The sequence below is a fragment of the Planococcus citri genome, chromosome 2, assembly GCF_950023065.1.
Source record: "Planococcus citri chromosome 2, ihPlaCitr1.1, whole genome shotgun sequence".
In the NCBI taxonomy this organism is placed as follows: domain Eukaryota; kingdom Metazoa; phylum Arthropoda; class Insecta; order Hemiptera; family Pseudococcidae; genus Planococcus; species Planococcus citri.
In genome coordinates this window covers 5,262,487-5,282,180 of record NC_088678.1, presented here as the reverse complement: position 1 = coordinate 5,282,180, position 19,694 = coordinate 5,262,487, and the positions used below count along the sequence as shown (strand labels likewise).

The window sequence follows — 19,694 nt, the reverse complement described above, 5'->3', positions numbered from 1 at the left end:
GATCAGATATGAAGAGATCAGATCAGATCCTGATATTACTTGGATCCGAATTCATCAGATCAGATACATTTGAACTCGCTTGATCACATAAGCAGATCAGATCAGGATGGATCCTGACATTGGTTGCTTTATCCAACTTGATCTGATCTGATATCATTTGCTCAGACTGGTTTGATCAGATATAATAAGATCAGATCGGATCTTGGCACTTGCTGGATCTAATTTCTTTGATCAGATTCGTTCGAACTTCTTTGATCAGATCAGATTAAATCAGATCCCGACCTTGGTGCTTTACACAACTTGATCTGATTAGATCTGTTGCAATCAGTTTGATCAGATATAAAGAGATCAGATAAGATCCTGATATTACCTGAATCCAAATTCATCTGATCAGACCTGTTTGAACCAGTTTGATCAGATATGAAGAGATCAGATCAGATCCTGATATTACCTGGATCCGAATTCATCAGATCAGATACATTTGAACTCGCTTGATCAGATAAGCAGATCAGATCAGGATGGATCCTGACACGTGTTGCTTTATCCAACTTGATCTGATCACATCTGCTCAGACTGGTTTGATCAGATATAATAAGATCTGATCAGATCTTGGCATTCGTTGGATCTAATTTCTTTGATCAGATCAGATTAAATCATATCCTGACCTTGGTGCTTCACACAACTTGATCTGATCAGATCTGTTCGAACCAGTTTAATCAGATTTGAAGAGATCAGATAAGATCTGATATTCCCTGGATCCAAATTAATCTGATCAGATATATTTGAACTCGCTTGATCAGATAAGCAGATAAGATCAGGTTGGACCCTGACATTTGTTGCTTTATCCAAACTTGATCTGATCAAATCGGCTGTAGGTGAGTTGATTCCCGTTTGATTTTTTTTGAAATGAAGGTGTCCGAATTGATTCCCATCTTTTCTTTTGACATGTACGAATTGATTCCCACCTTTTCTTTTCACATGTACGAGTTGATTCCCACATTTTATTTTCGAGTGTACGAATTAATTCCCATGTACTTTTTTATTGCGTATGAATGAATTGATTACATTTCATGTCAGAGTTTGTGCTGAAGTAAGCATATAGGTATTTACCTATTTATCTGCTATGCAATTGCACTTTATTACATGAACAAATACGTATCCATCGACAATGTATGAATCAATTTCAAACTAGATAACTCTTATCTCCGAATGGCGCAGCAATACTTTTATTCAGTTTTCTCATTCACTGCCCTTTCATTCAGCATTCTCTCATTCAGTATTCGCTCATTCCTCCCACCTGAAGATGTGGCTGAATATTTCAAAAATATAACTGAGATTCATAAACAGAAAACGAACGATGATAAGATGTCTGAATTTGAGACATAGGTATGTTTACGACAACTACATCTCAGCATCATCTCAATTCCTGCCAGCACTTTGGGCTCAGTATGCTGCAACCATCAATCGGACGACCAATTCCTGTGAAAGTTTCCATTCTAAACTGAATTCCGATTTCTATTCCTCCCATCCCAGCAATGTGGGAATCAATTCGTACATGTCAAAAGAAAAGGTGGGAATCAACTCGTACATGTGAAAAGAAAAGGTGGGAATCAATTCGGACATGTGAAAAGAAAAGGTGGGAATCAATTCGGACAGTTTTTTCATTTTGGGAATCAACTCACCAACTCCCGATCAAATCTGCTCAGACCGGTTTGATCAGATCGAATCTTGGCATTCGCAGGATCCGATTCCTATGATCAAATCCGTTTGAACCTCATTAATCAGATCAGATTAAATCAGATCCTTCTGATTGGACCGGTTTTATCAGATCCGATCCGATCTTGACATTCTCTAGATCCAGTTTCATCTTATCAGATCCGTTTGAACCTGTTTGATCAGATAAGATCCTGACATTTATTGCTGGATTTAACTCCATCTAATAAGATCTGTTTGATTAGATGATTTCTATTCAGATTGGTTCAATCAATTCTGATTTGGTCCTACTGTATAATTTTCAACAGGTTGGATTAGATGATACCAATTCGGACCAGTTTGATCAGATCAAATTTTTCTTAAGCCAATTCGATCTGACTGAATATGTTTACATTGATTAAAGTATGCTGCGCTGGTTTAAACCAGATTGATCAGATAAGACCAGAGCAGATCCTGATATTTGCCGAATTTAATTTGCTTAGATCAGATCAGATCCTGACATTTGCTGGATCTGACTTCATCTGAAAAGATCAGTTTGATTGGGCGATTTCTACGCATTTAGACCAGTTTAATTAATTTTGATTCCACCGAAACCAATTTAGTCTGATTGTATAAATTCAACAGTAATCAGATCTGATCAGATCAAATCATATCAGATCCTAACATTCACTGGCTGGAATTTCATTTTATCAGATCTGTTTGGACCTGTTTGATTGGATGATATGATTCATATTTGTAACCGCTTGGTCAGATCAGATCTTATTTTGTTGGCTTCAATTTGATCTGATCATATTTGTTTAGACCAGATCAGACTCAATCATATCCCATCATTTCATCCTAAGATGCCAGAAAAATTGATAAAAATGGATAAAAAATTTCACACAGCAACATTACATGGATTTGTTTTTTTTTCTTCAACTTCTACAAAATGAATGGGAAAAAAACTCTCAAATTTCAGAACACAATTACCCATTACCACCCATACCTCAACTGAGTAATTTGCATGTACCTACTTCCTTCAAAACAACACACAAAACACAACACATCAGATTAAAACTCTTTATTTTTTCGGTACTATTTTATGCACACAACTGATATGCCTTCTTAAAGTATGTTTACGACCAAACGATTTGAAACAGACATCACATTGAAACGGTTTTCTCTGGCCACATCTGGCTTTCAAATGAGTCGTCAAGTTGCATTTGTACTTGAACACACTCCCACAATGAGGACACGATAATAACCCTGGTAACTCGGCAGTACTCGTATTCACCCATACATTTGTACTTTGTCCGTCTTGAGGATCGATTACACTCTGAATGTATACGAAGTCTGTAATTAGAAAAAAATGAAAAAAGTCAACACATGAAATACAACTTGCAAAACTCCATATTTATTTTAAAAATAAAATAACTCGTAAGTAGGTATGTACAATAGGTAAATTTCGACAAAACAACAACACAAGCGAAAAAATCATCAACATTAATAAAAAAAAAAATCTACTTCTACGACCATATTTTGAAAGAAAAAAAATCACAATAATTTGGGTATTTCGATCACGATTTATCTAATTCTACTCGTAATACACACAGAAAATCATTTTGGAATCAATATTTTATGGACAAGACCGACGTGTGTTTTTAAATTTTGTTTATAGCTGAATTGTCTGGAGCAAATATGGCACTTGAATGCTTTTATCGAGCCGCATTTGGCTTTTAAATGAGTCTTCAAGTTGCCTTTGTATTTAAACACGCTATTACAATTGGGACACGGGAACTCTTCTTGTGATTTATCAACGCTCGTTGGTAGCCATCGAGGTTGTCCAAGGTTAGAATTCGTCTCGCGACGACGGACTGCAATGTCTGAAAAATTCAAATATCGTTCGAGTCATTGATTTGTAATTTGAATCAGGAGATTGTGAGATAATGTGCAGTTAGGTGTACATTGAACATGAAAGGTACAAAAACTACAAAAGTCCAATAAAGAATGACCCATGTGGAGTCACGTTATACAATTTTTATAAGAAACCCATCATCAGTAATCGTTCCACGGTCGTTTTTCAACAAACGTTCCAGAAATATAGAAAAGGAGTGAAATGATTGAATCAGATCAGGAATGATCAGATCAAATCTGATGCTGGTAAGTGGAAGCATCCAAATCAGATTTGATCAGGTCTGAACAAACAGGTGTAAACTGATCAGATCTGCTCAAACAAGTCCACAGAGGATCTAATCAGATCTGATCACTTTTCTCTGAGCACATCAGAATACTTTTCATCAGGTGAACGCATATCACATCAAACCTGTTCATCAATTTCAAAACAGTCCAAATGGCATAAAACGATCTTCAGGCATAAAAAAAAATCAACATAGAAAAAAATTAATATATTTGAAATTCACTTCAATGAAATAATAAACCAAGGGTTTTCGTAATAAAAACAACAATAACAATTATCTTTGATAAACAAATTTGAAAATTCTCACTTCTCTGCAATCTACTTACTCATATGCATACAAGTCATATGCCTATCAAAACTGCTCTTATAACTAAACGCTTTATTACACAACTTGCATTCGAATGGCTTTTTTTTACCACATTGGGCCTTTATATGCCTACACAAGCTGCGTTTGGATTTCAACTCACTGCTACAATTAGGACACTTAAATCCTTTCTGAGATCTTTGTATTGTAAATGGCTTTTTCTCAACCTCGTATGATGCTCCGATATTCGAGATGGTGTTTTCCAAACAAGGCTGAAACGCTGTAAAGAAAGATATTATAAAATGTCTCTTGATTAATAAAGATTTGCATGCAGGTTAAAAATTTGAATCGCCATGTAATTTTTCCAACAATTTAAACAAAACAAACCCATCAGTGAAAATCATCCGTTTAATAAACCAAAATTACACGCATAAAATAATGATAAGAGAAAAAAAAATAAATTGAATTTTACTTTCGGAAGAGAAATTTATGCACGAGATTCAAATGCCTTTCCCAACTGCTTTTGTAACTGAATAGCTTGAAACACTGATGGCATTTGAATGGTTTCTTCTTACCACAATCGGTTTTAACATGAGCTACCAAATTTTGTTTGTATTTGAACGAATTACCACATTTGTAACATGAAAGCCCACCTTGCGAAACGTTTGTACTCGTAATATTTCTCATCAGCGACGATGATGATGATAATGATGGTGGCGATGATAATGGATCCGATAAATTGAAATTCATTTCGTCATATTCCCAATCACAATTGGCGATCTCTGTAATTGAAAATACATTACATTACACAACATAATCACTCGATAATCATGCGATTGCCTTAACTATAGAAATACGTAAAGCAGTTTATCAGATCTACATAAAAATCAAGAACCAACGTAGAAAATAGACAAAAATATGTATATTGGATAAATTAAGTAACAAAAATTAGGTACACCCATAAAATAATGATAAAACAATAAGCAACTGTGCGATAAATTTGAATTTTACTATCGGAAGAAAATTTTATGCACGAGACTCAAATGCCTTTCGCAACTGCTCTTGTAACTGAACTGCTTGAAACACTGATCGCATCTGAATGGTTTCCTCTTACCACAATCGGTTTTCATGTGATTCCTCAGACTATGTTTGTATTTGAACAAATTACCACATTTGTGACATGAAAGCTCATCTTGCGATACGTTTGTGGTACTTCTCATCAGCGATGATGATGATGATGATGGTGATGGTGATAATAATAATGGATCCGCTAAATTGAAATTCATTTCATCATATTTGTAACCACGAATGGCGATCTCTGTAATTGAAAATACATACATTACATAATCACTCAATAATCATGCGATCGTACTAAACGTAGGAATAAGTAAAGCAGTTCATCAGATCGATGGAGAATTAATAAGAAAAAAATCAAGAACCAACGTAGAAAATTAACAAAAATATATTGGAAAAATTATGTAAAATGCAACATTATTGGATCACTTTCTTAGAACTATTTTATGAACACAGGCCATATGCCTTTCGTAACTACATTTATAGCTAAACGCCCTATAGCATTTGTCACACTTGAACGACCTTCCTTTGCCACAATCGGCTTTTAAATGCTTTGATAAGCTGGCTTTGTGTTTAAACACGCTACTACAGTTGGGACAAGGGAATACATCTGGCGAAGTCTCGAAATCTTCTTCGTGTGGCCAATTTGATTGTCTGTAATTAGGATCATCACATTGTAGGGTGTCTGTAATTATAAAAAATATTTGTTATCTTATCTCTGAGCTGTTTGTACTGGTATCAGTTCAGATATGTGCATCACAATGATAAGAGAATGAAACCTTTACACAAACATTCAATAATCACACTGAGACAGTAATACATAGATGTAATGTACATATGTATATATAAGAAGTTCAACTGATCACAAAGGTGAAAATAATTGGTAGGTAAATTAAATTCAGAGATTGTCTGGATTTGATCTGATCTAATCAGATTTGATCAAACCCATCAAAACCAGGCTGATGGGATCTGATCAATTTTCACTGAGTAGATACAACTCTTATCAGTTCAGATAAGCGCAGGCAGGTTTCTTCATCAGACCAAGTCAAACCAGTTTGAACCAGTCTGACAAGATTTTATCAGTCTACCCCTACCCGTCAAAACCAGTCTGATGGGATCTAATCAATTTCCACTGAGTAGATACAACTCTTATCAGTTCAGATAAGCGCAGACAGGCCTCTTATCAGGCTCAGTCAAACCAGTCCAAACCAGTGTGACCAGATTTGATCAGTCTCCACTGAGTAGAATTATTAGATTTGATTTTATCAGATCAGATAAGCGCAGACTGGTGTAATCAGAAAATAAATGTACTTGATGGAAATTAATTACATCAGTCAGATCAGACTGATTCAGGCGCATTCAATTAGATTTGATCCCCCCTGCGCTTATCCGAACAGATGAAATTATATCCACTCAGTGGAAACTGATTATATCTGATCAGATTAATTCAAAACTATGTACCTGACTGGATCCTACTCTGAACAGCTGAAATCAAATCTACCCCAAAGAAACTGATCATTTTCCACAAAGTTAAAATGATTTTATCTACTCAGGTAAGCATAAGCATGGGTATAGTACCTACTGTAGTCACTCCCCCATGAAAAGTTCAACATATTTTGATTAAATAGAGAAGAGACATTCATTATGAGTTGAAAGTAATTCAGAAAATTTTTTATCCTTGGAAGTGGTCCTGGAGGGGAGAAACAGGTCCTCAAGGAAAGGAATTTTTAATAAAATTGTGGTTTTTTGCCTCAGTTGATCAAATGAAAGTACAAGGCATGCTTAGGAAGTTAAGTCCCCTATTTTACGACGATGCTTGGTTTCAACCAAAATGAACAAGATTAGTGGGGTCTAAAGAGACATCTTTTGTGCTTCATTTAAGACCAGTACCACATTTCTAGCATTTCAGCAACTCATGTAGCGAGCATTTAACCATGAGTACCTTGTTTAAACCTTCGTCCAAAGATGAGCCTTGTGGTATCACTAAACTTTGGAAGTTTGACAGTGTAGTGGGGACTAGGGACTCCTGGTTACCTACCTAGTGTGGTAATTATGCCCAGCCTGAGGGTAAGCTAACTAGATTAGCGCCCTCTGGTGGATCATTCCATCCAGAGGTAGACCCTGCCGAAAGCTCCTGCCTCTGTGCAGTTGTTTATCATACCTTGACATAGTAGCTCCGCTAGCCTCTACCGTTATAAGCAACGCTCAGCAGAATAATACTATCTGTATTGTATCGTATCACAAGTATGACCGTGTGACCATTTACCATTATACCTAATAAACGTTATACTGAACAGTGCCATGCCTCTTCATTAGTATAGTGGGTATAAGGGTCCCCAAACATCTGTTGGGTCTGACGTAGTATCACCAAGTTAGTGGTGCCCTCGGAAGCAGATAGAGCGGGGAGTGGCACCCTCAGTGGTGAAAGTTGGATTACCCCCAACAACGGTAATACCCCAACTGAAATTCATTCACAGTTGACCCAGAAGTATGGATGTAAGATTACAAGTGTTCGACAAGTGTGTAAGTGGCAGTCTATGGTTGGTGAAAGCCTGAAAGGGCCATGAAGTTGAATGACAAAAAGGCATTCAGGTCGCCTGCTTGGGCTGGCAGATGCACTAGTGCTAAAATGGTCAGTCAGAACCTCAGAATCACTAAATCTGATTTGGAAGGTGATTTATTGATGATTAGACATGTTATTCACAGTTATTCACCACATCACAGAAAATAAATAGCAATATTAAAAATTATGAGTCTTGCGGGTTTCAAGGTAAATGGTAATTTTTAGGAGAAGGTACAGTAGAAGCTCGTTATAACGCTTTTCAAAGGACCAGAAAAAAAGATTGTATAAGCCAAAACGCGTTATAAGCAAAAGTCTCATTTTAACGCTGATAAGCATAATACTGCAAATTCTCATTTTAATGCAAAAAGAGTGTAATAAGAGAAGTGGAAATGTGAACTTTATTTTGAATTTGAACAACTGTTTCAGTTGAGAATAGAAAAATCTGAAATTTTACTTTGATTTCGAGGTCTGCCGTAATAATATAATTATGTCAGTTTTACAAAACAGTTTTCTTTGGTTTTTGTAGTAGGTAGATACAGTGGAAATCACTTACAACTAGATTCAAAGAACTGGACTCTTTGCTCGTTGTATCCAGTCTCTCATAGTAAAAGGTTTTGAATTTATAAGGAGTATCTTGTAATAACCAGATATAAAGAGCTTCTCGTTATAAATGATACTTGTAACACATGTAGCAAAAAAACTTATCAATTTTACTACTATTTTTGACTTGTTAAATCGATTGGAAATGGTTTCAAATCGTTTCGAGTAGTTCTGGAGCCTCCAACAGCTTTTTAGAAAGTTCTGTTGTTCAAAAAATGCCACAAAATCTGTCTGAATTTCAAAATTTTACCAAATTAACCTATGAAGCTGAAATTTGGGATTTAATAAATCGTCGGTTTCCAGTACAAGGGTGATACGTCCATCTATTTTTGCCCCCAGGTTTTCAACGTTTTGGGTAAGGGTATAGTAGGTCTTTAAGTAGGTACTCATAAAAAATTGAAAAATGTTGTTTGTCAACCCACTTTTTTTTTGATGAGTACCTATTTAAAGACCTACTATAACCGTACCCAAAACGTTTAAAACCTGGGGGGGGGGGGAAAGATGGACATATCACCCTTGTATTGGAAACTGATGAAATGTTTTCTGTATGAACACTCGTTATAAGCGGAAGAAAAACAATAAAATGAACCAAATTTCAAGAATTTCAGCTCGTACTATCCGGATTTTTCGTTATAAATGAACTCGTTCTAACAGGTACCATATTGTACATGTTTAAATGGTGTTGTGCTCAGGACCAAGCATTTTGCTTGTTGTATCTGAAATCTCGTACTAACCGATCTCATTATAAGCGATTTCCACTGTACATACAATGTTACCAACTAAAATTTTCAGAAAGCTTTGCTTTTTTGTTCCAAATTTTCCAAAAAGTGATCAGTTGCTTACCAAAATTATGAAAAATTTTACTTTTCAGTTTTCTTCTCAAGATTATGGTGAAAAATCTAGAACTCTACTCTATTGTGAAAACTGTGGATAACTGCCTTTTTTTGTAAGAATTGTAATCAAGCTTCTATTAAAGTTTGATACCAAAAAATCTTACCTTTTTTTGGCCAAAAATGAAACTAATTTTAATGCTTTGTATGAACTGAAACTGTTGGAAGTTAAAAACCAAATTTTTTGGCAAAGTTTTGCAAAAAAAGTTTTTTCTGTACTTTTTAAAAAATCAAAACTGCAAAAATTGCAACAAAAAAAAACTGCTGTTGCAACCAAAATTTTCAGAAAGTCTTGATTTTTTTTTTGTTGTCAAAATTATTTTTAAAATGTGATTTTTCCTGAATTTTAGAGCGTTAAAACAGGATTTATAATCATCATGAGTGTTATATCCCAATTAATTTTAAATTAGTTTAGATGAGGTTGTCTAGGGACCAGAAGAAATCAGTGTTATAACCAAAAGCGTTATGATGAGATTTTACTGTATCTTAAAACCCGCACCAAGATGTGACAAAATGTAAGGGTAAAACACCCCTATTCCACCCAGTGCCTAATCCCAACCACCATGTATATCTCATCTGTTATTAGCGCTACCTATTGAAAAGTGATATAAACGTGTTCCCTCTACCACAGACAATTAATCTAAGACCAACCCGACAAATGTAAAGCCAAAACTCGCAAAATAAATTGAATTTGAAGAAATTCCATGATCAAAAAATTGTTTTTCACCATTTTTTATGACCAAAAATTTTCAACTTGTTATAACTAATTTTGTGGTGTTGAAGATGATTTGTGATTGTGATTAAAGTGAGATTTTGATGGTATTGCCATTTTTGTAATCAATCGCAGGTATGTATAGAAAATTTCTACAGAAGTGTAAAACAATATGGGTCTCCTAATCCCGACTACCCATCAGATCATGTAAATTCAGTGTGGTTGGGAGCCATAAAGAATTATTCTATAACCCCAAAATTTTAATATGATTTGGGGTAAGGTTCAATCTATCTTTTAAGCCATTTACTGTATTTTCATGTGAAATAGTATTTTATTTATTGCTGCACTTTTAAATGTGGTCGGAATTAGGATACCTCACTTTTCAGGGTGGTTGTGAGTAGGATACCAAAATTTGAAAAAAAATTAGGAGTTGTTGCGGGAAAAAATTCCAAAAACATATTAAAAATTATCCGTTTGCGCCAAAATTTGGATATGAGATAGTAGAAGGTTCAACCTACATTTTAAGCTATTTACCATATTCTGAAGTGAATAGTCTTCGATTGGTGGCAGTTTTACAAAAAGTGATCACTTTTGGGCAACTTCAACCCTTATTAATCGCTCAACTAATTAAGTCAAAAAATAGCTGAAGGAAGGTAGTTTCTGAAAATATACTAGTTTTTGTTCTATCTTATTTCATCATTGAGGAAAAAAGTATGGAACTTCAGTTTCTTCTATACGCTGCTTGTATGTATTTGATTTGATTTTTTGAAATTTGCAATATTGACTAAAAAAATTGGCACCACTCTGCTTAAAAATATTTCCCTAGTATCAGAAATTATATCTTTCAAAATTTTGACATAATTAATGCCAAACAGGTATCTGTGAGGAAAAAATTTTCAAAACACAAATTTATTCAAAAACAAGTGATTTGCCAATTTTCAAACACTTTGTAGAGTTATGAAAGAAGCTTTGAATTTTATTTTGATGACAATAGCATAAATCGGCGCAGAATCTCAAACAATATGTACTTTCATTTTGGACCGGGTTATTTTTGCCAAAACAGGTTGTGTAGCAACAGGAGCAAAAAAACACCATTTTTTTAAAAAATGCCATCTTTAAAGACCCAGTTCTCTCCTCCAGGGGCTTCTCCAGAGTTGAAATTTTTTCTGAATTATTTTCAACTCGTAATGAAAATATATGCTGAATTTGGTCAAAATCCAATCACTGGGGGGGGGGGAATTCGCCCTAATAGTAGGTATGATCAGATCACTGAGAGTGAGTACAAACACAAACCTGATCAGATCCCATCAACACAGGTCTAAATCAGCCTGATCAGATCCAATCAGGTTCCACTGATGGTTTCATCTGTTCAGGTAAAAGAAGTCTGAACAGATCTCGCAAAAGAACCTTTTCAGCTCGCACTCTTCTATTTTAATGAAATCAAGCTAAATAGAAAGAGCATGTCTAGTAACATCCTTGTAACCAAAATTTCAGATACCGAAGTTCGTTTTTGAGCTTTGGGCATTTTTTTTGGGGAAATTTTCAAGATTTAAAATAATTTTGAAGCTTTTTCATGAAATATGTTTTTTTTTTTGAACAAAGGAACGAACATGAACAATTATGCCCCTTGAGTTTCCTTCAAATCATCGATTGTGGATTCAAAATAATATTCTTTCGTCATATCTGTTCAGATACACCAATTTCCTGATCAAATCACACCCTACCATTTCCCTCCGTGATATTCGAACTAGGAATAAATAAAAATCAAAAACGCAAACAACAATCGATAAAATATATTGGAAACATGAAATTCATCACTTTCTTAAAACTATTTTATGCACACAGCCCATATGCCTCTCATAACTGCTTTTATAGCTAAACGTCCTATCACATTTATGACACTGGTAGAACCTTCCTTTGCCACAAATAGCTTTCAAATGAGTCGCCAAGCTACGTCTATGCTTGAACACGCTTTTACAGTCGGGACAAGGGAACACATTAGGCAAAGTTTCGAAATCATCATTGGGTACCCAGTGTGGTTGTCTGTAACTAGTCTCATCATCATCATCGGGATGTAGAACGTCTGTAATTAAAAACAAACAAAAAAAAGAATTCGTAATTTGATGATTGAACTAGACAAATTTCCAGCAGATAGGTAGTGTACATCACAATGACAAAAAACAGAATCCCCAATTATTAAACGTGCTTTGAAATAAATCCACGATACGAGTCAACAATTACAAAGAAATATATTATTAAAAAGTTATTAATATTATGTGAGATATAAGGATGTAAAATGCCAACCAAAAAAAAAAAAGTAATCACTTATGCAATAATATTTTATGCATTAGAACCACGTGCCTTTCTAAATTATGCTTATAGGAAAATGTTTTAAAACATAGTTCACAAGTGAATGACCTTTTCTTGCCACATTCTGTTTTTAAATGAGTTTTCAAGTTGCCTTTATATTTAAAAACACTGTTACAACTAGGACAGGGGAACTTATCGGGCCACGCTACACTTGCTTTTGCTCTTTGCTGTTGTCTAAAAGAAACATCTCTTGCGTCACGATTGTATTGCAGGTATTCTGTAATTGAAAATACATATTTGGTCATTGAACGAATTTACACCCACAACACACTTACTCATATATGTAGGTACACAAATAATTCCAAGGAAATGTGAGTAAAAAAAACCCTCAGACATTGAAATAAAAGTAACAATATGGAGAAATAAATATGTATAATTTAAAAATAAGGTTAGAAAAGAGCAATAAAACAAATCACCAGTGATTTAAAAAAAAAATGAAGAACAAAACGAAAGATTTAACAAAACGATGTAGTAGGTAAGTTGAACAGATATCTCATTCTTTATAAAACATTTGATGAACAAGAAGCAAATGAGCTTTCAGACTTTTTTTATAATTGAATCCTTTGAAACAAATTTCACATTTGAAAGATTTCGCTCGACCGCAATCGGTTTTCGAATGAGTATACAAGTTACGTTTGTATTTAAAAAGACGTCCACAATGTGGGCAAGGAAACATTGCATCTTGTGATTTACTAGCATTCGAGGTGCTCGATTTTAGCCACTGATGGGGTTGTCTATAATTAAAATTCGTTTCATTGACACGGTAACACATTTCTGCAATAGAAAAATCAAGAAAAAAATTTTTATTATTAACAATATACGTATAGTAGGTAACAAAAACAAAAAACTTTACAAAATATTATTTTTAGTAGATGTAAAATGCGGAAAATAATTTACAAAATTTATCTACGTAATATTAATAGAATGGACACATGCAAAAAGAATTATTAATGAAACACGTCACTTTTTGAACAAAACTTTGTGCGTAAGACCCATATGAGTTTTGTAGTGAGATTTATAAGTAAATTCCTTGAAACACAAGTGGCATCTGAACGCCTTAATAGTATTACAATCGGTTTTCAAATGCGTCGATAAATTACGTTTATATTTAAAAACGCTACGACAATTTGGACATGGGAATAATTCTTGTTGCCAATTTGACGTGCCTGATGTCTTTATTAATTGCGAATGCGATTGTCTATCACGACCACATAATATACCTGTAAATTCAAAATAAACCATTCGATTAGTTCAATTTTACTCGATGCTGACTTATTGCATAGGTAACTAGGTAGACTGATTTGTTAGGCGATAGAAGAAATTACACGTGCTGAATGCATCACCATTAAAATAATAATATTTTGTAAGTACTTTAGTTATATAATTCATTCATTTACGAGTAGTATAAAAAATATTTACAAAATACAAATGCCATTAGGAAGCTCAATTTTTAAGTATTTTTTTATGTATTAGACCCATATGAGTTTTCAGATTCTGTTTACTACAGAACTCTCTAAAACACACGTCGCAAGTGAATAGCTTTTTCTTCTCATTTTTCGCTTTCGAATAAGCTGTCGAGATGGGCTTCGATTTAAAGGCATCGCGCCAACTGGAATACGAGAACACGTCTTGCAACTGGCAAACCGAGTCGGCTATTCGAGCTTGTGGATCACCGTAGATCATCATATTATTTTCTGTAATTAAAAATGAATCATCGATTACTCGAGAATAATTGAGATAAATGGAAACGTAGGTAATCGATTCGGCGAGTAGGAAAAATATAAATTTGAAAACACGTAACAAACATCATCCTGATCTGACCACCAGATTTAGTTTTTCAACAACGATACAGTATTTTCATGCAATTCGATGTCCTAAAATATTCTACGAATTACATAATTTCACCTACGTGAATTCAACCAGTTTTCAAAATAATTCGACATGATTCCGCTTCCAAAAAATCACCATTATTTTCACCTGAATCTAAATCACCTTGAGGAAGGGTTAAGGGGAAATCTTCTCTGGTTTTATTTTAATTGATTTATGTTTTTGGCACGATTCTCAATTTTGAGAAAAACGTCTGCGCAGAAATATTGAAAGAGACGTCATACCTAATTTTTCAATATCGCTCCCCCCCTTCACCCTCCCGACCCTCCTGAAATCTCATCAAAAATTGAAAAATTGTGAAACACATTATGGTTTGTTAGATTTTCAAAGGCGTTGATTATGAATCTGTACTCAGATTCTTGATCCAATTCCACCAACGTTTCACGATGGCTTCTCAAAATCAAAATTTAAGATTTTCTCCCATCGTGTTTGGCAGAGAAACGTTTCAACGAGTGGTGCATGAAATGAGCAAATCGAGAAAAACAGCAGAAAATTCGTAATCAGAACACTGAAGAAAATGCAACATTTTGCTCGAATTTTGATTAAACTAGAGAAACTCTTTCGTACCCAACCCCCCCCCCTCCTCACGATTCGGAACCCAAAATCGACGACAAATCGATTTAAATTTTATTTTCAAACAAAGTGTCGAACAACAACCCTGGAATTTTATGCCTTTTTAAACCCAAAATCCATTAAATACCCAATCAGGTCAGTTTTTGGTTTGGGGTCCCCCGAACTTTGCTCAAAACTTTCGTGCCTCACAATAGGAAAGAAATGAAAATCGTTATCACTGGCACTATAATCCTCTCCCCCCCCCCCTCCTCCAACCCACAGGAAACGTAGAGTGGTGTTTTTTTTCAGTTTTCCAATGGCTAATTTCGACGTTCGATTGAGATAATCTTCGCCAACAATTCAAAAAGTCCAAAGTCGAGCTTTTTTTGGAAGCTCAACTTTTCAAAATCCTGCAACAATTCTGGAGCAGCAATTTAAAATTTATTTTAAAAATTCAAGAGACATTCATTTTTATGATATTTGAATCTACGAAATTTTCGCATTGGGATTCGGAAAATCAAATGGTGGGGGGGGGGGGGGTATGTTGCCCCAAAATGTTGGTGAGAATATCAAAAAATATCGAATATTGTGAGACATTTCGATTCGTATGATTACGAGAGCACCGTATACGAATAACAATTCATTTTTTTCAATTTGACCTTTCCAACGCTCCCACTGCCCCTTCTTCCTCCCCCTCCCGCTCCTTCAGCATCACGAAAAATATTGAAAAAAATCTTGTGATGCACACTGGTTCAGGTTGAAATTCAAGGGCACCAAAAATCAAAGCATCGATATTATAGACGTGTAAATGCTTATTTAGGGGTAATTTGAGGCGCTAAATTCATTTGTGGCGTTATTTTTTACCACAGGCCCAAAAAATGGGCCCTCAAGGGGGGCTGCTATGGGGCAACTTTTGTAATTTTGCGAGTGGGGGGTCGAAATCTACATATTTTTGCATCCAAAATTCATTTTTGACGATCTTTTCACCATAGCCCCGAAATGGGCCCTCAGAGGGTGCTAAGAGGCAAATTTTGGAATTTTTCGAGTGGGGTGTCGAAATCTACATATTTTTACATCCGAAATTTATTTTTGACGTTATTTTTTACCCTAATCCCAAAATGGGCCCTCAAAGGGATGTGCTAGGGGGAAAATTTTGGAATTTTTCGAGTGGGGTGTCGAAATCTACATATTTTTGCATCCGAAATTCATTTTTGACGTTATTTTTTACCCTAACCCCAAAATGGGCCCTCAAAGAGATGTGCTAGGGGGAAAATTTTGGAATTTTTCGAGGGGGGTGTCGAAATCTACATATTTTTGCATCCGAAATTTATTTTTGACGTTAATTTTTGCACAAGCTCCGAAATGCGCTCTCCAGGCGGGGGGGGGGGGGGTTGCTAAATGGCAAACTGCATTTTTTTCGAGTGGGTGGGTGTTGAAATCTACCTATTTTTTCCTTCCAAATTCATTTTTGACGTAATTTTTTACCCTATCCCCAAAATGATCCCTCAAGGGGGGAATGAGTGGAACATTTTTGATTTTTTCGAGAAGGGTGTCAAAATCTACACATTTTTGCCTTCTAAATTTGTTTTTGACTTCATTGTTTTACTTGCACCCTACAATGAGATTCAAAGAGGAGGGATGGGCTAAGTGATAAAATTTACAAATTTCTCGAGTTGCAGATGGTAATCAAATCACTGAAAAGAAAAATCACAATTATCGAAAATACGATCTTTGGTCATTCTACTCAACAAAAACATAAGTTGTAGGTTTCTTTTTTCACAAAATTTAAAACATTATGGATCCATTAGGATGTAGGAAATACACATTTGTTCTTTCTACATCTCACAAGGTTCGAAAAAATTTGAATCCATAATGAGTAATAAAATAGAGAAACTCAATTTCGTTGAATTCCCCCCCCCCTCCTCAAAAACTGCCAGTTCGTTTTGTTTAACATGGTCAGCATCGCTTAAATCATAAATAATGCGCAATCCGCAAGATTACCTCAATTTTCAGAAAATTTTGAGAACCAATGGGCCGTTTGAAGAGGTGAATTGAAAAATAGGTAGATATTGTATTTGGCGCTCCCAAAAACCCAACAAACTATTCATGGCATACGATTTTTTTCAATTTTCAGGAGATTGAAAGGTGAATGAAAGCGTTGGAAAAATCAAATCGAAAAAATAAGTTGATATTCGTACTCAGCACTTTTGAAAACATACGAAACGATAGGTCACACAATATTTTTACCTTTTTTTTTTTTTTTTTTTTACATTTTAACCAAAAATTTTGGGGCTGAGTACCCCCCCCCCCCCCGGCCTGTTTTACGAATGCCATCGCGAAAAGTTCATAATTACAAGACCACAAAAATGTGCACGTCTGTTTTTTCTCGAATTTTCAAATATTGTAGCTCTAATATCGGTAAGTTTTTGAAAATTCAGCGTTCAAAAAAGTCCAGCTTTGAACTTTTGGGTTCATATTTTTGAAACCACTCTCAATTAGGTACCTTTAAAACGCTGCGAGCTGATTTTCTCCAAGTTGTAGCAGTCTCGAGCAATCAAACTTCAAAATTATTGATCAATACAACGAAAAACAACTGCTGAAATGAAACGCCTCTTCTGTCCAGGGAGGGGGGGGGGTTCAAGGCCCAGAAAGACCCGAATCTAAAACTAGGCCATGTTGATTCGATATTCATCGAATTTCCCAAAACTTTCTGAAATAAAGTTCAGCTTTCGAAAACCCATTTTTCAACACTGTAAGTAATTTTATGTTGAAAACTGAAAATTTTCAAAAATTTATGTGTACAGCATCGAAAAATCAACTACAGCAGCAGCTAAACTTGGTTTGGGATGTATAAAGGGGGAGGGAGAGAGAAGGAATGATGATGGGAAGAGATCTCTTTAAATCTAGCTCCTATTCAGGTTACCTCGAACCAATATTATTATTTAAAATTAGGACGATACAGGTAGGTACTTAATTATCAACTCTGCTATTAAAAATAAATACTGTGCGAATGTTTAATTAAATCTCGTTTAAAAAAGTAAAATTCTAGAGACATAGTCACATTTAAATTATTTCTTTCCGCCGCATTTGTCATTCAAATGCGTCCATAAATTACGTTTGTATTTATAATTCTTGCTGCAATGAGGGGACGAAAATGAACAGCTAATTTTACTTTTCTTCCTCGTAAAAAGTTCATCTATATTCAAGGATTGTCTGTCATCGAAACATAATTCCTCGCAGTAGTCCGAGTCATCTGTAATTATTGAAGTTTCGTTTATTGAGAAGTAGGTAGATACGAGTAACTGGAAATATGTATAGATTTTCAAAGTTCGAAATATTCCATGCAATATTTTATCAAAATACAAAAAATCGAACTTATTTTAGAAAATTATATTTTTGAAAATTCCACTTCACTGATTCTAAAACTGAAAATGACTGTTTAGAAAAAAGCTATCACCGAATCTGATCCCCACACAATTCATCAATTTCTCGAATCCAACCCATAAGCCGAAAAATAATATTATTAAAAGAAACTTCAGATGAAAAAAAAATCAAAGACACTCGAGACGAGTAAACTCTCATCTTGAAAAAATTTCATATAAATCAATTTGGGAAAACTGTTTGAAAAATTCAACGATTTATTTAAACTGAAAAATACTCCGAAGGACTCCCCACAAACCTCAAACAAACACAAAAAAAATCATCTAAGTAGATAAACAAAAAACAATAGATAACGTTATAATCAACAATAAATTAATCTACAAGTACATAAATAAATAATAAAACCACTATATCAACATCATTCTTAAAATAAAAACAAAAAAAAAACGTGATTTACGAAGCATAATGCCAAAGTCAGACATTAAACGAAGTCAAACGTGAAAAAATCTCACTTTTTATTTTTTTTTACTTTTCAACAAAATATTATGCTTGATACCCATATGAGTTTTCAGGTTCTGTTTATAAGTGAACTCTCTGCCACACACGTCGCACGAGAAAGACTTCTTCTTGCCACAATCGGCTTTCAAATGAGTCCACAAACTACGTTTGTATTGAAAAATAGTGCCGCATTCGGGACACGGAAATATGCCTTTTTCTCTCGACTTGGATACCTTTTTATTAGGCGGTTGAGGATTTCCGTAGATGTACTCCACTTCTTCGTACTCGGTTATCATGTCTCCATCATCTGTAACCGAAAACGATCGTTTTATAAATGGTTGAAAAACGGTACCGAAAATTAACTCGACGATTTACGAGTAAGAGAAAAATAAATAGAGAAGAATAGAAAAAAGAAAAACGTAAAACGCAGAGATAATATTTGTGAACGTGTAATAGCGTATATAATAATTCAACAAAAAATGTAGGTAGATATAGGACTATAAGTAGGTAAGTATTAAGAGTAGAAAAATCTCACTTTTCGAGTAACATTTTATGTATGATACCCATATGTGATCTTAAATTTGATTTATAGCTAAATTCTTTAAAGCATACGTTACAAGTGAATAGTTTTCTTTTGCCGCATTCGGCTTTCAAATGTGTGACCAAGCTACTTTTGTGCTTAAAAACACTACTACAATCGGGACAAGGGAACGTGTTATCTTGAGATTTGCTAACGACGACCGATGTGTTTACTGGTTGATGACGGTGTCTATGATTAGAGTTTGTTTCGTCGTCGCCATAGTATAATGATGACATTTCTGCAAGTGAAAATTGATTAGATTATTTTGATATATAAAATCGTAATGTAATAACGTAGCTGTACCCGTATAAATTAACAACATTGTAATTTGACACGAATCTAATTAAATTCCAAAACATTATAGAAGTTCCACAAAAAGTAAACATGAAGTTCG

General features: G+C 34.7%; 1 protein-coding gene across 1 annotated transcript; it reads right to left on the bottom strand.

Moving 5' to 3' along the window:
- Positions 1–2,773: 2,773 nt before the first annotated feature.
- LOC135838245 (zinc finger protein 425-like) lies at positions 2,774–19,536 on the bottom strand. The gene is made up of 10 exons (XM_065353864.1): positions 19,284–19,536; positions 18,752–19,027; positions 13,905–14,096; positions 13,473–13,622; positions 11,924–12,115; positions 5,800–5,952; positions 5,308–5,511; positions 4,769–4,975; positions 4,357–4,473; positions 2,774–3,045 (listed from the first exon to the last, which is right to left on the bottom strand). The coding sequence occupies exons 1-10, from the start codon at positions 19,534–19,536 to the stop codon at positions 2,774–2,776; spliced, it is 2,016 nt and encodes a 671-aa protein (XP_065209936.1).
- Between the last annotated feature and the right edge of the window lie 158 nt (positions 19,537–19,694).

Excerpts from the sequence above, each read along its gene's own strand:
- LOC135838245 (XM_065353864.1), bottom strand. The coding sequence starts at position 19,536 with ATGTCATCATTATACTATGGCGACGACGAAACAAACTCTAATCATAGA. Across the intron at positions 5,512-5,799 it reads GCATTTAAAAGCCGATTGTG|AGATCGCCATTCGTGGTTAC; the intron begins GCAAAGGAAGGT and ends TTTCAATTACAG. Across the intron at positions 4,474-4,768 it reads TCATGTTAAAACCGATTGTG|CGTTTCAGCCTTGTTTGGAA; the intron begins GTAAGAAGAAAC and ends CTTTCTTTACAG.